This window comes from Calypte anna, chromosome 6 (assembly GCF_003957555.1).
Source record: "Calypte anna isolate BGI_N300 chromosome 6, bCalAnn1_v1.p, whole genome shotgun sequence".
In the NCBI taxonomy this organism is placed as follows: Eukaryota; Metazoa; Chordata; class Aves; order Apodiformes; family Trochilidae; genus Calypte; species Calypte anna.
In genome coordinates, this window is record NC_044252.1 from 13,913,423 (window position 1) to 13,936,615 (window position 23,193).

At 42.9% G+C, this 23,193-nt stretch overlaps 1 protein-coding gene across 1 annotated transcript in view; it reads left to right on the forward strand.

Moving 5' to 3' along the window:
• Window positions 1–2,200: 2,200 nt before the first annotated feature.
• IPMK (inositol polyphosphate multikinase) overlaps window positions 2,201–23,193 on the forward strand; it is a 40,778-nt gene continuing 19,785 nt past the window's right edge. Inside the window, exons 1-3 of the mRNA XM_030453450.1 lie at window positions 2,201–2,546; window positions 6,274–6,359; window positions 22,421–22,517. Coding sequence (XP_030309310.1) covers window positions 2,315–2,546; window positions 6,274–6,359; window positions 22,421–22,517 — 415 coding nt within the window. The 5' untranslated portion in view covers window positions 2,201–2,314. The remainder of the gene's footprint in view (window positions 2,547–6,273; window positions 6,360–22,420; window positions 22,518–23,193) is intronic.

Genomic DNA, 23,193 nt, shown 5'->3' on the forward strand with positions numbered 1-23,193 from the left:
CACCTGTCCCTTCTCTAGGAACTGTTTGCAACCTCTTTCCCTTTCTCCTCAAGTGCAATTGCACGGCCTGGAGACCAGAATTTTTCTTGGGAATCTTGCTAGTGGGTTCAGCTTTCTACATTCCATGAAAAAACGAATTATTTGTAATTCCTGTTATTTTCTTGGGTTGTCTTTGTTTTATTTTAGGAGTTCCCAGATAAAATTTGTGAGCTCTGTGTGCTGAAATGTGAGGGTGGAATGAGAGAGCAGAAGATGGAGTCTTTACATCAGAACCTGTATATGCATAAATCCATCTAAAGCAAACATCAGGTAAAAGGCAAGTCTTGCCTACTTATTCCAATTTCTCATGCTTTTTTATTTCTTTTAGTGCTCTCTAGGTCCACTTGTGTTAGCTCTGAGGATGTCAAGAGGCTATTAGTTCAGGACTAGGTAGTAGAACAGCTTTTAAATTCCAACACGTTGCCCTTTAATTCCACTTTTTCCCCTGAGGATTTTGAGCTCAGGTAGATCACAGTGTTAGATGGGTACTCATATAAGTTTAAAACAGCACCTATGTTTTTCTCTCTGCATTTAAACCCAGATCAGATGAAGTGTCTCTCACCTCTGCAGGGGAAAATACCTTTCCACAAGGCTCAGGCTGACATCTGAACCTTGCAGCAGATGCTGCTGCTGAGACCAGACACCTTTTCTCTGCAAGACAAATACCACTTGTGCCTCTTTTTTCACAGTACTCAGTTATTATTTTTGTGCCAGGGTTGGCCAATCTGTGGTTACTTCTCTCCTGCGTCAGCACCCTCCTGGGAAAATTCAGCACTGGGGAACTGAAGATAGGAACTTAATGCTTGCAACCAACTGGCTCCTAATCCTTAGGGCTGGACTGTAATGAATGGTGAGAAGAGGATATTTGGGAGAAACATCACTTTTCTGACCAGCCTTCATATTTCAGATGGGATCTTGCAGAATCTTCCCCATCTTACCCAGTTCGGAGTGAAACAAATGATTCCGTGAACAATGAACCAATGAAACTGTTTCAAAATACCTATATTCTATGCTCCTTCATCTCACTCTTTAATACTTTTCCCTGTGACTTTCCTATTCCTTTGGTTCCTTTTAAATCCCCCAGTTTCCATCCAGTTCTCCCAACCACCTGCCATGCATCCAGTTATGGGATGGGAAGTAGTAGCACGTAACATCTGAGCTCACCATGCTGTTTTCTCTAACCTCAATGCTGATGCTTGGTATACATTAATTATTATAAAACCTGTGGGAAAAACATAGGCCTGCTAAAATTAATTTTCCTATCTCTGTTCTTGTTTTCCCTCTCCTGTATCCAGCTAGTACTAAGCATGACTTGATCCTAGGGCATGTTGCAGGCCTATTATTCACAGAATTCAGGTAATTTTATAAAGGAAAGAAACAGGCAGAAAAGTCAGTAATTGCAGGCTGACAAATAAAGCTCTAGAGAAAATCCACGCCTAACAAAACATCCTATCCGGGCAGTGCCTGTGCACACCTTCCTCTGCCCATCGGTCATTAAAACTCAGATTAATGCCTTACCTTACCCCACTTCCATCCGGTGTCAGGCCAAGTGCCCACACCCCAACGCCACAGGACCTGCAGAGCTTGGTCAGGATGCTTTAAAGCTCCTTACCCACTGTAAAGGTCAGATACTATTTACACCTTTCAGTTTGCTCTCTTGTAGTGCCTCTTGGAGTGACAATAAACAAACCTCAGCATGTATGTCGGTAAATTGATATAGAACCGAAGGGGATTTGGGGCGTTTCTGCAGTTACCGAGACCCGGTGGTGGGGAACGCTCTCTGCCCGCCACTACATGGCTCTCCCGGCAGAGCCGAGGGGGCGAGCGCTGACCGGGGGGGCTGCCGGTGGGCCGCGGATGCCCACGGGGGTCGGGCCAAGGGGCCGGGCCAGGCCCCGCTACCCCCGCAAGCGGCCACAGAGCCCTGCGCTGCCCGCCCCGCCCTCACCGGGACGCCGGGGCCCGCCCCGTCCGCGGCCTACACCCGGGGCCGCCTCGCGCTGCACGGCGGTGGCGACCCTCGCCCCGCCCCACGGCGGGCCGGGCCGGGCCGGGCCGGACCGGGCGGCGGAGGCGGAGCGGTGTCCGGGGCGGGGCCGTGGACACTCGCTGCCTCAGCGGCGGGGTGCGGAGCGGCGTGGGGTGATGGAGCCGCGGGCCCTCGCTGCCCGTGCTCCGGCACGCAGCGCCCGCTGAGGCCCGCTCGCCGCCGCCGGAGCGCGGTCGCCCCTCTCCTCCCGCCGCCATCTCCCCCCTCTATCCCCATCCCCAGGAAATGGCCACCGAGACCCCGTCACCGGCGCTGCCCATGGCGGGGCTCCCCGAGGGCGGGCGCGGGCGCTATGCGGGAGGCGGACGCGGTGAGGCGGAGGAGGCCGCGGCCCAGCCAGCGCTCGGTGCGTCCCCGGGCCCCGCGGCGGCGGCGGGGGGCCGGCGGCGGGGGCTGAACGGCTGCGTGCCGCTGTCGCACCAGGTGGCCGGGCACATGTACGGCAAGGATAAAGGCGGTGAGCGGCGGCGGGGTGCGGAGGGGGAGGGGGCGGCGGCGGGGGGACTGGCGGGCCGGGCCGGCCGTGAGAAGGGAGTATTCCCCACCACCCCCCGTTCCTCCGGTTATCCTGATACTTCAAACGTGGTTGCGGCGGGGCGGGTCTCGCTTCAATTCATCTCACGTCCCGCTGGCGGCGGCCGGCAGCATTGCTGTTGGTGGAGGGGGTGTCGGTGACAGGCGTGATCCCCTCAGGGTCGGTGGGAAGGGAGGGCACCAGGGTCCCTGATGGGCGTCGGGAGGGAGGCTCGGCTCCTCCGGGGCCGTGGGTCCAGCTTTCCCTCCTCAGGGCTGAGTTCCCGCCGCCGGGCTCTGCCCGCCCCCCACTCAGCTGTGAGCACCTGCCGGGCACCCGGGTGCTGGTGCCGGCGCTGGGGTCTGGGGGTCACCTCAGCGCTGCCTGCCCAGGGTCTGCCCCTCCCTGGGGGTTGTGGACAGAGCGGTGTCACCGCGGCCTGGTGTCTTCTTTCGGTTGGTTTTCATACATTGGTAATGGCCTGGCAGGACGGGAGAGTCAGCAGGCACCTTCAGTCTCATTTTAACAGGGCCCTTTTAAAAAGAGTGGGAATTGAGGTAATGGTGTGCTGGTACCCTCAGAACCTATGTTGAAACTATGTTTTATCTAAACCACCAAACCTAGGGCTGCCAAAAACTCCAGTAAAATATTTATTAGATATTTACCAACATGAGGTAGTTTCTCAGCTGCTTGTTTATTTGATAGTAAGTCTGAAGCAATCGCTATTAATCTGTCTTAATAGTACAAATCTCAGGAGGACACAGCGTTTTTGAAGTGTGCCTCTGATAGCTTTACATTTCCATTTTAATTACAGGTTGAGGAGCGAGGTGTTGGCCCATCTGATGAAGGTGCCTTTTAACATTGGCAGTAGTCAGTGCCAGAGCAAGTGTTCAAGTAATGTTGCCAAATGGCATTTCTCACCCTTCCAGGACGTCACATTTGGTATAACTCTTGCCCCTGAGCCAAATGGAACGTATACATACATTCATTTCTCTGTGTGCCCTTTGAGAGTAGCTGTAATGAGTAGCTGCTGTCACAGCCTTTGAACCCTGCTGGTAAGAACTGCCTGTGCCGAATAGTCCAGGCTGAACTTGAGAACTTCAGCCATCAGCGAGTGACATTACAGCACTGATGGCACTGTGGGCTTGTCTGATCTACACCCCGTGTCCCTGCTGTGTCTTGCTGCTGATAATCTCCACAGCGAAGTAATTCTTATCCTTTGCCCCTGCTGCAACAGGTGCAATAAAATGATGAGGGAGGTGTTGATTCCTTAGAGCTGTAGATCTTGAGTAGTGTTCACATATCATAGCACTGGGTAGGATCAGGTGGAAAAGGCCTCACCTTTTGTACGTCAGTTTTACCACAGTTGGATCAAAAGGACATGGGTGATACGCTGTCTATATTGCGGGTAGAGCTCAAATGGATTAGGTAAAGCTAGCTCCACTGCATCTAATAACCAAGACCAAACTTTCCTGCAGAGATGCCACCGTGGTTCATGATCTCAGCTTAGAAACTGAATTTTACATTTAAGTGAAGATGAAAGCTGCTCTGGGCCTTGCAGCTTTCACTTTTGTAAACGAATCTTCTCGTTTTATTTCTTTACAGATGTTGTACATAGACATGCAGAGAGTCAAGATGCTAAAGATACAGGGTCATATATAATTCTGTAGTGCTGCCCAAGATGTCTTTGTTGTAAAGCTAGTGGTCAGATGTTTGGATATGTGTATTTGCTAATAGCACTGGTAAGGAGTATCACAGACAATCTGTATGTCAGAATATTTGAGAATATTAAGCATGTGTGAGGAGACCAGTGTGTCTTGTGCCTTCTTCATGCCCTTTCTGCCTATTCCTTCAGTAATCAACATTCCTTTTGTTTTCTGTTCTTTTCTAACCTCATTGAACCTTTAGCATTTTAAAAGTCTAGAGCTCTAAAACCAATATGCCTTCTTTTGGGGTATCTATTTTTCTGCATGCAACATGGCAAATGTACCTTGAAGGCTGTGTCCAACTGGTGTTAGTATCTGAGCTGTTTACTGATTCACTGATTGCTTATTCATACACTAAAACAATACTCCCTGCCTGTCCTGGGAAACCTCAGGAACCCTAGGAAAAAATCATGAGCACCGTGTATATGTTAGTATGATCTGCAGGTGGTGGTATCTCTGGTTGTTGAGGATCAGAGGGAAGGTTAAGGGAGCTGTTGTGAGTTATGAAACATGAGTATGAAACATCAGATTATTTTAAACTGTTCAAGTACATCAGCAAAGCCAACGTTCAGATTTTGAGGAGGATTCATTATGAAACCCTTTTTCATGTTGTGATTGTGAGCAATTAACATTCAAAACATGCCATTCAGATACTTGGTGCACTTTGCTCAGTGGTTTCTAGCACATGTAAAAAGGAATGACAGTGGGGCAAGAATTTGTCTTGTCTCACAGATGTTGTGGTGGTCTGCACATTTTTGTGCATTTTTGTGTGACAATGTTTCTCTACTTCTGGAAAGTATAGAAAATCCAGCTTTTAGCAAGCAACTTGACTTGAGAGCTTTTTACAGAGATTATTTTAAACCCCTCTTTGTTCATTGGCACAGACAGCTAATGAAACTTTTCTAGGTCTGGTGGTTGTTTTAAAGTAAATATCTTAGGCTCTAAAGATTTTGTTTAGTTTCCAAGACTGCACAACAGAGCCCATTCAGAGATAATGCTTTGTAAAAGGTGAAAACACAATTGCTGTTAGTGCTGCAAAGTCCTTTTGGAACACGAAGCTCCTGGCTTTTTTTACTGTGTCTCCTCAGGTGCTAAGGTGAAGATGGAACCTATTTTGGTTACTGCTGACATTTTTGCTTCCCTAAGCAAAATAAATTACTGTATGAAAAGTTACGAATAAATCCTAGGAGAAAATCTCTTTTCCAGAAGTGGTTTTTTATTTTTTCCATGCAAATAATCTCAGAGGGATGTTGTTACTTTTCCCCGTTCTGTATCCATCTCTGGAGTACTCAGATGCTCAGTTGCAATATTGCTGACTGTAAAATCATTAAGGCTGTTTCAGGAGGGAATTTTTTTTTTCTTTTTCTGGTGCAGGCATGGTGATGGTGGTTGACTGCCTGACGTGAAATTCTGTATTGTAATTATGGGTGATACAGATAATAGCATCTGATTAGCATGGAGTGCTACAGGGCTGTTGTTACTTGTAATATAGAAGTGTTCTCTCTATTCCAATAGTATAGAAATACATTTACAGGAATTACATTCATTTGTATAGTAGTGAGAAATGCATTGAACTTTGTACAAACCCCTTCGACTTTGCATTTTTTGAAGAATAACTTACCAGTTATTTAAAAAGGGAGTGTCTATGTAATCTTCCATAGGTGAATGATTTTTTTTTTTTTAAATTCTAAATTTCAAATACCACTGTTGTGTTGGTCTTTGAGCAGAACTGGACCCAGGAAATAACCTAATGGCTAGAAAAAGGAATGCAAGCAAACCTCTGCTAAGGGTTTTGTGTAGGAGCTGCCAGTTTCAACTCTACTGTGTGTGTACTGAAAGCAGTACAAGCCTGCATATAGGCTGTCTCTGATGGTGCATTTGCTATTTCTGAAAAATAAACAAACAAACATAATAAAAGATGTATCTCTTAAAACTGAGCCTTGAAGGAAGTGCTTTTCTTCTAGGTATACTGCAGCATCCAGATGGGACTGTCCTGAAGCAGTTGCAGCCACCACCTCGTGGTCCCAGGGAGCAGGAGTTCTACAACAAGGTGAGGGTCCTGTAGTGCAGAGGGTGCTGTCTCTCTGAGGGTGAAATGATGGGTGTTCTTCCAGTAGACACACATCATTATTGTTGCAGTTGGCAACATGCAATCTGAACATCTGAGTGGTAGGTCACTGCCAGCCCTGTGGTGGTATCTGTGTGCAGTACAGCACTTTCTCCTCTTTGAATGTCTGTCCCTGTGCCAGACCTTCACTCACAGTGTTTAAGCTTGCTTGTTTGCTTGTGGGACAGCAGCATTTTCACAGCATCTAAGATTTTATTGTATTCTCTCTACCTTATTAACAGTGTGGTATGTTTGATCCCATCTTTCTCCTGTTGCTGAGTGTCTCAGTGAGTTTCATGTAAATTTAATAATGTCTTAGACTTCCATCTTGTCTGGTTTATTGCTAGAAGTATTGCTCTGTTCACTGTATTAAAACTATTCACTGTCTTAAAACTGAGCTCCTTATAAAAACAAATCGAAAATCTCCAGTTGCTTTAACTTCAGTTTCTTGTATTTTTCCTATTGCTTCCTATACTTTTGTTTGGTTTATGAGTAACTTTAATAATACAGACTGACAAAGTTATTGCTTTTTGTCTTAAGAGGGTAAACTGTTTTTACAGCCTCTTTCCTTCGCCAACCTGTGGCCTGTGGTATTCAGTCATGTTTTTTCTGTGTCAACTTGATATGTCATCCATTTGTATGGCTTATTGAGTACAAAGAACTGTGGAAATCTTCATGCAGGATGAGAGAGGAATTTTGATGCTCTTTTTCTTGTGTTATTTGGTTTGTGGTGTCTTGTTTATTTTTTTTCCCCTCTAGAAGGCTATGGTTTTAAGTTACCGAAAGACCTTAGGTATTTTGTGGAAGTGTCTCGCATTAAAACAAACTAAGCAAGGTGCTCTAAGTGAACAATGTGTTTGCATACTGGCATTATGTGATAATTCTCAGGATGGGACTGCTAGACAAAACAGAAACTCTTTGGTATAGTAGAAGCTCAGCAGGAGCCAGTTAAATCTAGATGTAAATATTTTTCTGAGCTTTCTTAGTGACTTTCATTTAGATGAGGTTAAGAAAGATGCCTGAGGGATAACTCTCTAGTAGAAGGAGAAAGCTTGAAGAGACTCCTTTAAGTGCCAGGCTACCTATTCCTCTGTGAAATCCTGAGGTATGGACAGTAACCTGCTCTTGCTGCCTGGATCCATCAGGTAAGAGGAGGAAGCTTGAGCATTGCTTAGACATAAACAGTTCACAGCACAGGCATTATCAGTTTGCCCATTGCTTGGGTACACATGACAAGCCCAGAGCAAGATATTAGGCAAAATCTCTGAAAAAGGGAGGTTTGTATCAGTGCCATTTTTACTATACTCTGTCATAGTGGGAGAAGTTGGCTCTCAATGCTAGTAACTTGTTTCAATTATGTCTTACTAGGCCTTTCCAGATTATGCTTCAGAGACTGATTTTTCTATTTTCATTTATTTATTTTTTGTTTTGTTATAAGCTGCATGGGGAAGATGTTGAGCAATTCTTGAAAAATAATGGAGAAAGGGAAAAAAAGTGTATGTACAATTAGTTGTGTAAGGAGTAGAATGTCTTCATGGGAGAGGGGAAGGATAACAAATGCAGGTATGTTACACAGGTGAAAGTACAGGATTTGGGGATTTGTGGCTTCTCAATGATTAACTCGTATCATGTTTGCTCTCAGGCAAGAGCCATGTGATGTGTGATATAGACACCTAATCAGTACATATGGTTGTTACAAGATGAGGATTACCATGGATTGTGAGGTTCAGTGTAAGGTACAGTTTTGTGTGCAGCTTGAGCCCATACTTGAGCCTCATTACTGCCAAGGGGGAAAGGCCTTTCTTCCATTTCTTCTCTTTTACCTTATGCCATGCAGGTGCTTTCTGGACACTGATGAACTGACTTGACATGTTTTAAATATGGCAGAGCCTCCTTTTGTGTGTAATCATCTGATGGTTTTAGTGATGAGTCTGATAAGCAGTATGAAAACCAGCAATACTGCCTGCTCTGGTGACTGAGCTCAACACATCTTGTGGTCTATAACCAAAGAGACATTATCACTTTGGACTAGGCCAATGAGCCTCCAGAGAAGGAGGAAGGAAATTTTTTCTGCTTCTCAAGACAAGGGGTTGTTTATAAGACAGCTGAGTACAGGAGATGTGAGAAACCTCGCAGAAATGGAAGAAGTGAAGCAAGACTGATGAATCCCAAGCTGTCACTTTGCCAGCTAGACAGCAAGTCCATTGGAAAGGTCAGACCACAAGGTTACCCATTAGTATATGTGGATTAATAATGAATTTTTCTATTTCTGCATGTATTTTATCTCACGCACTTATAACTGCTTTGTCTGTAGTGATAGATCAGTTATTGCTTCCTTTGCATGTGATCTGAGAGGAGACCTCATTGCTCTCTTCAGCTCCTCAAGGGAGGTTGGAGTGAGGAGGGAAACAGCCTCTTCTCATTAGTGGACTGTGACAGGACCAGAGGAAATCGATGGAAGCTGTGCCAGGGGAGGCTTGGGCTGGATGTTAGGAGATAATTTTTCACTGAGAGGGTTTTCAGGCATTGGAATGGCCCAGGACAGTGGTGGAGTCACCATCTCTGGAGGTATTTAAAAGGCATTTGGACCTGGTCCTTAAGAACATGGTTTAGTGCTGTTTGTCAAAGGTTGGACGGGATGATCTTGGAGGTGTCTTCCAACCTAAAACTGTGGTTCTGTGATGATTCTGTGACCCTACCCTGATCTGAATTAGGATTAGTACCCCAGTACCTGGGCCATGAACAATTGGCATTTTTACATACACTTACAAGCATATCTCCTCATCTGAAGCAGTTGAGAGTCCCTGTACTTTATGGTAGCAAGAAGATGAGCTCGTATGTTTCAGATGGACAGTAGGTGTTGCAGAGCTGAGGCAGAAGTGTGTCCTCATAACCAGCAGTGACCAAGGAGCAGTATTCCATGATGTGGTCAAGTGCCTGAGAGCTGAAGGTTGCAGGGGATGTATCATGATAGAAGATAACGAGGCTTTAACAGCTATATTTGAATATAACCCTGATGTATTTGAAGATAACCCTGATATATTTAACCTGATACCAGGGTGATAGTGGATAGATTCTACTTTCTGGACAAGCTTGTGTTCTCTGAAACTGCTTTTTTTGCCTTCTGCTTCTCTGCCCATGGCAGAGGGCTGTAGTCTGCTGCAGTGAATTACCAGAAGTGTTTTCCTTGGGCCAAAAGATGGCTATTTTCTGAGCACAAAGCTGAGTGCTGACCATGAGAGCCCAAACAAAACAGGCTTCCATTTTGGAACGGAAACTTGAGCAAGACACTGATCTGAACTGGGGATCTATAGTTTTGAAGAATTTCACAGGTCTCTGTCAAAGTGGAAAACTGAAAAATCTCTCTAGTAATTCCTACTCAGACTATCACTAGATTGCCTTTTTCTTTTCTTGGTACTATATTTTGAGTTCAGTTCAAAAAATAAATACTCTCTAAATACTTGTGGTCTTTCTGAAGATAATATTTTGCCAAGTAAATGAAGTTTTACCTCTTCTATAATACTATGTGTCCTTCTCTACAGATGGGAAATGGCTTGCCATGATTCTGTGTTCTGAGGGAGGGGAAAAGTAGAGTATGACAAGGTTATCATGAATGCCTTCCATGATAAAATGTAGCAGAACAGCAAACTGTTTGTGTCATTGTTAATAACTTCCTGTGTATTGCTTAACTTATCACTGGAGTGTGACTTTCCAGTGCAAATGTTCATTTTTTGTTGTGTTCTGTAAATATGAGTAATTATCAAATCAAAATAATAACATTTTGATTTTGTTCCTGCCAACTCCCTTCCTGTACCAGAGGGCATGACCTTCTTACAAACACATACTGCATTGCCATGGAGTGTTTTATCAGGTTTTCTGATACCCTTATCTCGTTAAATGATGAGGGTTTTGGTTTTTTTTAAACCTTGAATAGCTATAAAATACTGTGTTTTCAACAGATGTGAGCAGCAAGAGAAGGAAAAATATTGAGGTAGAAAGGTTGTGGGTTTTTAAGGACTACACTGATGGTCAGTCATTTCTGTTGGATGGAAATACTTGGTGAGAATGCATAGGCAGAGGCTCTCTAAAGGGCTGTTTTTAAAAGAGTTTCAGGAGAGACCAGTACACAGAGCTGTGGAAACACGAACATAGTTTTGTTTGAAATGCAGTAGAATCACAGAATCAGCCAGGTTGGAAAGGACCTCTGAGATCATCAAGTCCAACCCTTGATCCACTACCACTGTGGTTCCCAGATCATGGCACTGAGTGCCACATTCAGTCTCTTCCTAAAAACCTCCAGTGACAGAGAATCCAGCACCTCCCTGGGCAGCCCATTCCAATGCCTGATCACCCTCTCTGTAAAAAATTTCTTCCCAATATCCAACGTAAACCTCCCCTGGCAGATCTTAAGTCCATGCCCTCTTGTCTTACTGGTAGCTGCCTGGGAGAAGAGACCAACCCCCCCTGGCTCCAACCTCCTTTCAGGGAGTTGTAGAGAGTGATGAGGCCTCCCCTGAGCCTCCTCCAAACCAAACACCCCCAGCTCCCTCAGCCCTTCCTCACAGGACTTGTGCTGGATCCCTTCACAGCCTCCTTGCTCTTCCCTGGACCTGTTCCAGGACCTCAATCTCCTTCCTGAACTGAAGGGCCCAGAACTGGACACAGGACTCAAGCTGTGGCCTCCTTGAATACAATATATTGTGCAGTAGTGACCTGTTTCCATCAAAGAAATCACACTGGTACAGGTACAATATGTGTTTGTGGCAGGCTGCCTACACATGCATGCTAAGAAAGAGAGCTCCTACTTGATGTGTTTTTAGTACTTGGCTTCAGCCTGTTTTATGCCAGGGCACATTTACACATGCTGAAACAGATTTAATGCAGCAGTGTTGGGAGAGGGGAGAAGCCTATCAGCCCTCCTGGAGTGATCTCTTCTGGCAGATGAATTTGGTACTATGAGAAAAGCACCCCTTGAAAAGGTCAGTGCAGTTGCTGTATATGGTGAAACCTCCCTGCTTAGCTGGGTACAGAGCTCTTGTCTCAAATGTGCCAGGCTGTATCCCAGAGCACTGTGTGCTAGCATAACGCTCCCTATTAAAGAGCTATCCTCTTCAGCATAGGTTTTTTTCTTAATTTATCATGTCAAGAATGTAGCATTGCAGAAACTACTGTCCTGTTGGTGCTCCAAAAAGGGGGAAGGAAGCTGGAATGCCAGGCCTTAAATAGAGCACAAAAAGTCAGAGCTTTGGCTGCAAGTATTTAAAACTGAGTAAGAGAATTTGCAGTTGTTGAGGTTACCTTTGTGACTGTATCAGTAAGAGATGGAATGTTTTTTACTTTCAACAGAGCAGGAGGAGGTTGGTCCATGTTGAAGTGGCAGCTCTTTCACTGCTGATTTCAGGCATTCACTTGGTGGGGTTATAATCCTCTGTTACTGCATGTACCTCTTCTACTTGTGACATTCTGAAGTTTTAAAGGTTGCTAATGCAGTAGCTAATAAATGGGGATTTTATGCTTAACAGATCAATAAATGTTCCTGTAAACTTTCATTTGAATGGGCCTTCTGCTCTTTTACAGTGTCTGCATGATGCTTGCAGTAGTCAACCCTTCCCCCTCATCCTGCCTGCTGGAGTTGTCCTGAGAAACCTTTTGCAGCATGGTCAATTTCCATTGTTTATCTTTTTCTCTCCCCTCATCTTTCGGCTAGTGGCTGCAGGTCAGAATTGTCATATCTGGTTCTCATGATGTTGCCAAGTAATGGATCCAAAAATATACCTGCATGATAGTTCAGGTTTCCAAGGGTGTTGTGGTGCAAGTTTTACCCTAATTCTCAGATATCCTTTCCCCAGAGGGCAAGGGTAATTTTGGGGGGTTGGAATGAAAAGGCAGTCAGGGTTCTCCTGGTTGCAGCTCAGTTCTGGCCCCTTTGTACCTCTACCCTGGTGCTTGGTAACGCAGGGAGCTGATTCACCCCACGTACCACTGGGAAAAGATAACAGGGCTTGTCATCTGGCCCTTCTGGATAACAGATCTTCTGCCCATTGCCAGGGAATGAAGGCTGTTAACTGCTATAGCAGTAGTCTGGAAGTTCAGGGTTTAAGCCCTGCTGACATACAACATGAATGCAAGGAAGCCTTTACCACTGTAGATAATAGAAATTGTTTTTCATTCTTGTTACGTGTCCTGAAAACAATGCCAGGATGTAAGAGACACAAATAGCTCCAGCATGTAAAAGAGATTTGCAATAGTTAGGTGACAGTCATGCGCTTGAAAGCTAGGAAGGAATGGTTTCATGGTTGCCCACACAGTTGTTGTTCTGGACTCTTGTTGGATGCATTATAATGCAGGTTTGAATAGGGCAATGGCCTTTCTGTTTTGTTTCCCCTGAAGGAGTTGGATCATTTTGCAACCTAACGTGAGGCAGACTTAATATTATTTGTGCTATTTTGGCTCTCTCGTGCAAGTCATTGAGTGTATGACCAGAGGATAACCCGTTAGTGAAGACTCAATTATATTAATATTCCTGAAGCTATAGTTACTTGTGCTGCTGTGGTTACAGAGAAGGAATGTGCAGGAAGTATGCCCATTTGGAGTATTGTCACATTATCAATAATATTTTCCTTATTGTTTTATTTCATTCTCAACAACCCACTGCTACTCCTCTGCCTTGGCTTTTTCATTGCAGGCTTTTTTTTTTTTTTTTGCATTGTCTTGTTTTAATTAGTATTCCAGCAGCTTTGGGCAGTGCAGGAGACTTTCAGGCAGTGTGGTGTCTTCCCTCCCCCTCTGTGGCACAAAATCAAGGCAGCAGCCTGAAAGATGTGTTTTGGCCTGGAAGCTTTCATGTAGAGTTGCAAGAACTGACTCAGAAGGCTCAGCCCCCTCTCAGCCTATGTAGCCCAAATCACAGTAAGGCAGCCTGTGTTCTGTAAGCTGTTCTGCTAGTGGCAGAAAAGAAAAGGGATTGGGGAGGCAAAGTATGTCTTGTTTCAGGATGAATTACCCTATTTTGAAAACTCAAGTTAACTGGTTTTATAGTCTTGATTTAGATGATTGTCCTTGACTGAAAAGGGAGTGGATGATGGCCATCGTGCTGCTATTGTGTACTAAAATATCCTTATCTTGTGATCAAGTCTCCAGCTAAGGTTCTGATTTTCAGTCTTGTATGGAGGAAGCTTGGAGAAATAGGATGCATGGTTCTCTTAACATCTTATTTTGGGGATGCAGTGCCTGGCCCAAATCTTTCATTACTACCACATTTGGAGCCATAGCTCGATATCCTGGCAGGTTGTCTTTGGCTGTGTCTCATTTGGGTACACTCTGATCTGCTGCACCTCCAGAAGGTACCAGAGAACACAAATCACCTGTTTGCAAACACAGCAAGCACCTTCTGATACAGCCCATTTCTGCCCTTGGCATTCTTCCTCCTGCTGAGAGGAACTGTCACAGAGGGATTCTGTTTTGCTGAGGAAATAAGCCAATTTAAGTTCCCAAACCAGTGTGTGAAATTGCCTCACACTCAATAGTTTAAACCACAAGCCTGGAGAGGGGTTTTGTGCTAAAAGGAAGGACATGGAGTACTCTTCAGCTAATGAGAAGAAAATGGCTTTTTGACCAAATTGTGTAATATTGGCAATTTGCATTCAGAGCTTTTTCACATTAGGATTTGTCTGAGAGGTGTAGGATGTAGTTCTAAGAATGTGCCCAGTTCCTACTGCTGTCCTCTAAACACTCACTCTTTTCACTTCAGGTCACTACTCAATGGACTGAAAGCTTGCTATACCAGGAGAGTAGGATTTAAAAAATGTGGTGGTTTTTGTGATTCTTGCCCTCTGTAGCAAAAACAAATTTGGGAGGGATGCACCATTCAGTAGAAGCTTAACATAGGGTCTGGTGAGCATCTGTTCCCTGTGCTCCTTGTATATCATGTGTCACAGAATAAACTACACCCTGCTTTAATAAATCTAAGAAAACCTCATAAACAGAGACAGTAAAAGGCCATTGTTGCAATTTGATGCTATCGGGGAGCTACTGGGTGGAGTTGGTAATGGTCTACAGTCCATGCTATGGAAATAAGCAGGAGAAAACATCCAGTTCTCTACCAGCCTGACTTTGAGGAAGTTCCTTCTTGAGAATAGATCTGACTGAAGATAAAGCAAAAATTTAGTTTTAATATGTGTATCCCCACAGTATGCTAAATTGAATTAACAGTACAGTGCCCCTGCTGTTCCATGCCTGCACTAATTCTTTCTGTCTGGATTAAATATTGTTTAAACTTCCACTCAGTTATGAATGTTTCAAATATGGATAAACTTACTAAAGGTACATTGGTGTTACACAGAAAATACAGCACTTTTTGTGGTATGAATTAATTTGAAAATAAGAGATGGCTTGTGGGCTGCCAGTGTGGGATTGAGGAAGGAGTAGGTTGCCTCCTTGAAAGAAAACGAAAATAAATTCAGTCACTGAAAATCAGAATTCCAGTTTCCAGATTAAAAAAGAAAAAAAGCTTGTAATATGAGAATATTGCATAAAACTGCACTGTGTATGTGTGGAAAGAGATGTGAATCAGCAATTGTATATGGGCAAAAATAATGTAATGTTTTTGTGTGGTTTTGGTCATCCAGGTGCTGGATTAACCATAAGAAAACTTAAAAGTCCTTTAAGTAGTATGTTCAGTGTCCCACTGTGTATGTAACATGGTTGGGTTGTTAAAAGTCCTGTAATATCCAATACTTAAGGAGCAATTTGGTAGCAATTAGTTTTCAGTCTTTCAGTATTTGTTTTTTATGTGTGTGTGTCTTTGAGAGAGATATATATATATACACACACACACATAATGTATAAATATATATAAAAAAATCTTGAAAACAAAGCAAAAGAAATTACTTGGCTCACCATGCCTGAGTGTAACAGACCCACTTACCCAGTTTATTATTTATTATTATTATTTATTTCTGCCTTACTGGACCAGACTATGATCAAAGGCTTCCTAAGGTTTCTTAGTGTTATTACTGTTCTTTTTTGGTTTATTCCTCACGTGTCCTAGCATGTGAAATTAAGGGGAGCACAACAGGTGCTTTTAAAAGAGGGAAAATACATAATATTAAGCATTTCAGAGGCATTGATGGTAGATGAACTTAAACAGGGTGCCTTGGCCTAGCACTGAGGGGCTGAATCAACTCAAGTCAACTCTGCAAGCTATGGGACCAGCTGGATGCTGACATTGCTTCAGGGAAGGGGATTAAAATGTGTGTGTGACTGATAGCCCTGCCTTGACTTGACTTAAACTGCTGTGTAACTGCACCTTCAAGTACTGCTGCAGTAAATTCTTTGCACAGGCTGCCTCTTGCAGTATTAGGAAAAAACCAACCCAACTTAGGTCTGTTGGGACTTGGTTCCCCTTTCTGTCTCTTTGAAATGTAAAATTAAATTTTGCCTATTTAAGTATGACTTAAATAGTCTGGGTTCCTGCTACAGGATTCCTCCCACCCCTTGTTCTCTTTCACTCCCTTTCTTTCCAGAAATAAAGAGTAATGCTTATTAATGTTCTCAGAAAGTAGGACAACCACACTGGCTTATTTTCCCTTCTGTCCTATTGTCCATTTCACTCTTCTTTCAGGAATTTCGGTGTTAATTTAAGTTTGAACTCTTGAATAGTTGAAGTTGTTTAAAAAAATCTTAGTGGAGTAGGAAGTTGGTATAAAAAAAGCTTTGGGTGCTCTCATTGTTCTATTTGTTTTTGCATCTCTAAGGATTTGGATGTGTCAAGGTGGAGGTTTCTGACCTGGTCCCTCTCCTCCCTTAAAATGCTGAACAGTATTAATGTACATTGCAGGAACAGCTGTCATTTGGCACAAAAGCTGTAAAGATAGATGAGAGAACTGGTTGTACCATACTTCCTCAAGGGAGGTGTGAGTTGGCAAAGTGATTTGACTTTCTGCCTTGAAATTTGCTGGAGGTTGCTGGTAGCTGGAGTCTTTGTGGTGGGTAATTCCAGGGCAGGGCCACTACAGCTCAGTTGGGTGAATGGTAAGTGTCAAACTAAGAAAGAAGACTAAGTAATGGGAGGATTGAAGCTTCTTTATCAGATGATGAACCTTCTCACATGCCTAGCCTTTATTTTAGGCTATGTTGCCTTTAATTTGGCCTCTAGTGGAGAGTACCTAATGTGAACTGTGCTGTAGTCAGTTGTACATGCACGTTGACATGGCTGAACCAAAATAATATAGATTCTGGTCTTCAGTGTACCTTTTGTTTTGTTCTTTTAGACTACGTTCACCTAAAAGTCCTGTAGCCTACTTAGGAGGCTACCCAGCAGATGTTTGTGCTGTTAATGTAAATACAGCTACATTTGCTTAGATACCTACACAGATAGGCCTCACCCTACCATCTTTAAAAGCTTATTTTCTTTTAAGAAAAAAATGAATCAGATTGTGGTGCATGAGGGATCAGACCTTGTTGCATGTTCTGAAAGAAGTTATCTTTAACTTCAAAAACACTCTCAAGTTAATTGAAGGCTCCAGCTCCTGTGGAGTTGAAGCTGAACTTAACATTTGATTGTGCTAGTGAGTTGTTAACCCAAGAGAAGCTGAAGGGCAAGAGGAAGCTCAGTTCTGTGGCAAGAGATATATGATGAAACATGATTTGATATTTTGACCAAGGCGGCCCTGATGTCTGCTGCCCTGCTCCATGCTCATGTGGGTAGCTTGGAGCAATTGCAACAGTGTGCAGGTGAAGTATATAACTTAAACTTGGTATGTTATTAATCTTTAGTTGCCCAAGAATCTTGTGAGGTGAAAGATGAGATGGCAATTTGCTGTCTTGTGAAGAGGGAAGCAACCCTTGTTGGCTTGTCACAGGGTAAGGTCATGTGTTTGGTGTCTTTCAACATATTTTACTGCCTTACCTCTCTAGTAAATGGTTATAGGAAAGCAGGAGGGACTGGATGATCTGTCTTGACTCAGTTTACCCCTGAGGGTGGTGCTTGGTACATCCTTTATGTGGTGTCTGCAGCTTTTCACTCACAGCTCCCATGTAGAATTTGTTCAGCATTACTGCTGGTGGTTGTGCCTGACTGCTGCTGCCTTTTGATTTCTTCATCTGTCTGCTGAAGTTTTGAAGCTCTGCCACATGCTTAGAAGTGGGTCAGGGTTTGCTTTGCCTCTTCTGAAGATGATTCCATGCCCGGGGCTGCAAATCTTGCTACTGTCAGCCTAAATTTGACTGTAGAAAACATGTGGAAGTGCATAAAATAAGACTTACTGTTTTTTTGGCATTGTTAGAGAATGACTGGTTGATAAACATGACCAAATAAGTATCTGTTTATGAGATTTTTGAAGCTTATTTTCACAGCCTCACTTTTTTGGAAGGCAAGATGGCTAACTCCCTGATAGTTTTGGTTTTTTTTTCCTGACTCTAGGAGGAAGGATGTGATTGTTAGAAGTGTGTGCCACTTACTTGAAAATCTGTTTACGTCATGAGATTGTGGGAATATATCCTGATTTATTTTAAGGTTGTTTTTTTTTTTAGTCTTTCTGTAGGCATCTTCAGTGAGAGTAACAATTAGTCTAATGTGTGTGACAACTATAGGTTGTATAATAAAATAAGCAAATCAGTAGAATAGCATTTATCAGCATTCACAAATATGTAACTTTTGGAATGAATCTGGTATCTGATATTTTTAATATAAGCAGAGGTGGTTCAATTCCATTCATACTTGTGAAAATGTGCTGCAGAAGCTTGCAGGACAAAATGTGATAGTATTGCTTTGAAAAATAAGCAAAGACTGAGTTATAAGGCTAAGCAGTTATGAATTGCTAAAATCACAGCTGCTGTTTCAACCTCAAATTTTGGCCTTTGCACTTGCCTGGTGTAACTGGGTGATGTCTGAATCCAGTGGGAAATGCAGTGTGTGCTCAGGTAATTAAATTCTGTAATACAATGCATACAATACTGGGAGACTGAATTAAGTTTGCACCATCATCTGTAAATCTTGTACTTGCTAATTTGAGCACATAATTTAATTGCTTCCCACCCCTCAAGAACTCCTCCTAGAAACCATGTTGGAAACTGAAAACTCTGCCTGATGTTGGCAGCTGGCTGTGCATCCTGAGGGTCTGCAAGCTGTAGTGTCTTGAGGGACAATTTCTGATAGGTGTCAACAAGAAAGGGTGATGCTTCTGACTGACGTGCCTACTCTGAAATGGAAAGTTTTCTACTTGAATAGCTTTAAAATACAAATTTAAAATATATGTTGCTCTTTTATGTTCTTCAGAAGAGTCTTGTTAGACTACATTTATGTCATAGTGGTATTTTTCCATCAGGACAACTAAAGATGGGTCTGTACTGCCAGAACTAGTTTCCTGTTAAAATTTAAACATTTGTTTTACCCATCCTCTCTCACTGATGTGATAAGCTAGTCTTTAGAAAACAGAAAAACCCCCGAATATCACACCGCAAAAGAACATTCTCATTCTCCCAAGCAGCCCCTGTTTGTATTCAAAACCAGATGAGTCTGTTTAGATCAGACTTACCAAAACAAACAGAGTGTACTTTGGATTAAAAACTAAGGGATGGTAAATTTGCCTTGGAATTAAAAAGTCCTGAGTAACTGGAAATTATTACTTCATCATGTCTATTAGACTTTCTGAGCTGCCACAGGACATATCTGGGGCATATTCTTCCTCTGAGTTAGTTGCTGTATTTGTAATGGTCATGTTGTGAGCTCTCAAAATGTCAGCATCCTGTTTACTTGCTTTTAAGCTCAAAAGTTACTAGATTTTGTGTCTCCAGTTTGTGCTATTGGAAGAATCTGGCCCCTGAGATGTAGAATGGATGCCTCCCCTGGCTGAGCTGATGCAGAAGAGTTTTGCAGTTCTTGATTTGTTGGATGAAAACATTATGTAGTTAGTAGGAAAGCAGGAATAACTTATATTTGTCAATGTATGCTGAGAAATTGAGGTGTTACAGTAAAAAAAAAACGCAGCTGCTTGAAATGAAATTGGATTTTTGCTGCTATAAGTAAAAATATAATGGTTTCTTTCTAAAGGTTGTGCTGGGGTAAATGGTAACCTGTGTCTCTTCTGTGAGTTTTCTGGTAGCAATACCTTTTGGGGCATGAAGTGCATGGTTTATTTCCTGTGTAATTTTGGGGATGGTTTTGTCATGTAAATATTTATATTTGGCATTCTGGAGGGCACTAAATGTGCATCTTGCTGCTGGGTTGTATGAAATAAGAAAAAACGCCCATGACATAGGTGCTTGTTTGCAGGGCCACTCTTAGTGAGTGGAAGCGCATCTTCTGCAAAGGAGTGAGCATAATTCCTGAAATGTCTGGTTTTTCTGCTTTTCCCAGACCTGGTCACTTCCTCTGATCTTTATTAGCTGAGTAGCTTATTCTTGTTTGGCATGCAAATACACTGCAGGTCTATATTAAGGTCAAATTAGTGCTTTGTAAATATCTCAAACTTAGGAGGGGAATTCATTAGTGTTTCTGGGAGCAAGATAACTTCTAGAGACAGAAATAATGGACTTAGTTGTGTTATGCTTAAGTAATGGTACTGAAGAGTGCATTACTGGGAGTTTTGTCTCCATTTAAAATATCTGATAGTGTATTAAAGGATAGACTACTTGGAATATACTAGTCCTGAAGTTAATTTCCCCATTTGGCCTTGACTTTGGGTTCTTACATCCTTTTATAAATTATCTGAATATCTGTATTATATTGTTGGATGTGAAATACACAGGAGGATGCTCGTAGTTACTTGCTAAGTTGCTAAGTGCAATCACCTAATGCTGACGATTAAGTCAAAGCAAGAGTACTTTCTCTCTTTAAAAAATAAGTGCTCTATTTACCTGTTAGTTTTTCAGAATGTTTTTGCCGATAAATGAGCAAATGATTTTTTTACCATTTTTGCCTGTTTTTTCAGTTGTCTTCACTGCTTCTCCTCATCTGCTGCCCTTTGTGCTTTCACCTCTCTCCTCTTTGTCCTGACCCAGAAGCAGCCATCTGTACTGGAAGTAGCAGTGGCTGGGTCCTTGCCTCAGCATCTGCCTAATGCTAAAATTTCTCTCTTCTCTCCCGCCCTGGATTTTTTTTTATTTCCTGAAGTTAATAAGATGGAGCTACATTGCAGTCTTCTGGGGAAAGCAGTGTTCTTCTGGCAACACCTGAGGCTCAGCAAAGAAATGTTGCATAAATAAAACAAGGAGCAGCCACTGACCCCAGGGAGAAGCAAGGCTTTTTGCCCTAGAGCAGAAGAGTACGGACATAACCCTTTGTGACAACACTGAGGAAAAGCAGGCCTATACACTGCACCTGTAGTCCTCAGGGGTGATGCCGACTTGTCGAACCAGGATATGTGTAAAGAGATCTGTGCCCAGTGATATGACACTGGGACTTGTGAGATACACACCCAGCAGATTCTGTGTGCTGAAGATAGCAACAGTAGTGGTGGAGGGTGGGGTCAGTAGATGTCTGTCAGGGTTCTGTATCATGCTGATTCAGCCCCTTTCATAGGACCTTTGGGTCAAATTAAATGCTGTAGCATAAAGTTGGTGTGGATTTGGTTGTAGCACCTTCTCTGTCACTGCCCAGTGACAGTGCTGGCATAAAGGTGTCAGAACTGTGGTAGGGCCCCAAGTTATCTGTGCCTGAAGGGCTGTGGCAGAAGGTCCTGTGTTTGCAGCACAGTGGTGGGTTGAGCCTGCCCAGTTTGAGGTCTTTCTGATGAACCTGAAATTTAGCACAAACCTGTATTTACTAGTTTTAACGTTCTGCTGCTTCTTGAGGCTCTGTCTAGAGTTACAGAGCATTGGTGATTGTAGCTGAGGCTTTCCTTGGTGCTCTAAAATAGTAGCTGGACTTCAGGTCTGGGTTTTTTTTGTCTCTAGAGCTATTAATATTACAGGACTTAAAGGCATGTATTTTGCAATGCACACCCTTGTAGTTTCTATCGCAAGATACTCTCCTACAGTGGTTAAATGTAGATCTGGAAGCAGTGAGCTGAGCCAACTGCAGAGCTCTGTTAACACCTTTAGTATTTTTTTGCATCACTTCTGAATTTGAAGCTCTGACTGCTCCTCTGCAGGGAAAGGAGACTCCTGAGCTCGTCCTGGCCACTTGTATGCAGTGTCTGAGGGTGTTGCTGGTCAGAGACAGGATATGGATCAGAACTGGGATCGCTGCAAGAGGATTAGGAAGGGATGGTTGCTAAATGCAGTAAAAATGATTACAAACTGTACTTGCATGGATGTAATCTTGTCTGTAAACCATCGTGAACTGTGCTATAGACAGTTCCCTGTGTCCCTAACTTCAGGTGGGTTGGGAGGAAATCTGGTCAAGTGAATGGTATTGAAACTTTACTAGCAACAGCTCTGCAAACTGATGACAGTCATGTGATTCTGTAGCAGAGGGCATCCCAGGCTTCAGTATAACCCTGCAAGAAATTGCTCCTTCAGGAATATAAGATAGCTGCTGCTCCCAAAGTGCTATTGTTTTTCTTATAGAAGTTGAAAAAAATGTTGAAAGCGTTAAAGCGAATTAAAAGATGTGGATTTGAATTGTGTGTTGTCTGTGTGATGTATTTACTGGATGAGTTGTTTTGGAGGAATATAACTACCCAATATAACTGAAAACACTTCAGCTATATGATGCAAATCCTTTTTCATCTTGGATCCAGGATGGGAGAGCACCCATTTGCCTCAATTGGTTTCGATGCTAACGACTGTTGTTCAGATCTTTATTCAAGTTAAGCTGTACATTATTCTTAGTTTGACTTGGTTTATCTTTCCCACTTTAAAATTTGAGAGGAAGGATACCATTCATTTATGTGGGGCTGAGATAATTACCATCTTCATCTTGTATGTTATTAAAATGTAAAGTAGAAATCTTAATCGCATGAAAACAAAGACTGTAAGAAATTATAATTATGGGACAACTGGAAGTATAAAATGAGTGGTTTTTACTGATGATCTTCCTACCCCTCCCTAATTTATTTCAGGTTTATGACTCCGAATGTTGCGACAGTGTTCTTCTGGAGCTGCGGGAATATCTGCCAAAATACTTTGGTGTCTGGTCACCACCTACTGCACCAAATGGTACTGTTCTAATTTTATCTGTTAATCCAAACCTCCTGGAAAATTTTTCTGGAGCCTGATTCTTGGCAGTTGTGAGCTCCGGAATGTTTTTTTTTGGTTCTGTTCTATAACCCACTAATGTTCCCTCTAAAAGCAGGTTCCAGCTGGCTATCCTCTGGCTGGATTAGGTTTTGAGGTCTTCTTCCTAGGGGAGATAGAACATGGCCATTGTTCTAGGCAAATGTTTCTTAAGTATCTCGACCTGATGGTGTATAGCCCTGTAACTGCTGCCCTGGTCTGGGTCATGCCAGTGGCATGGGCTGGTTGCATGTTTTTGTTTGGTCATGCCACCCGAGCAAGAGTCGGGACCTGTGTGGGTGTGCAAGGAATTAAACAAACAAACAAACAAATAAAAAAAAGGCTGGGTTAGGGCTCAAGGACAGGTATTGAAATTGAAGTGGAATCTGCTGATGGTTCTCCACAATTTGGATCCTATCACTGTGCTCTCATACAGGGCATTTATCTCAGCAGATACCTGGCTGGGAACTTCTGTTCCAGTACTTGTTTGAATGGAACAGAGCTCTGGTACATTTCCTTTGTGTTTGTGTAAAATTTTAGGAGTCTGGAAGAAAAAGGTATTTTGAGATGACAGCTGGAGTATTGTTTCTTCAAGAGAATCACAGAATCAGAGAAAGTT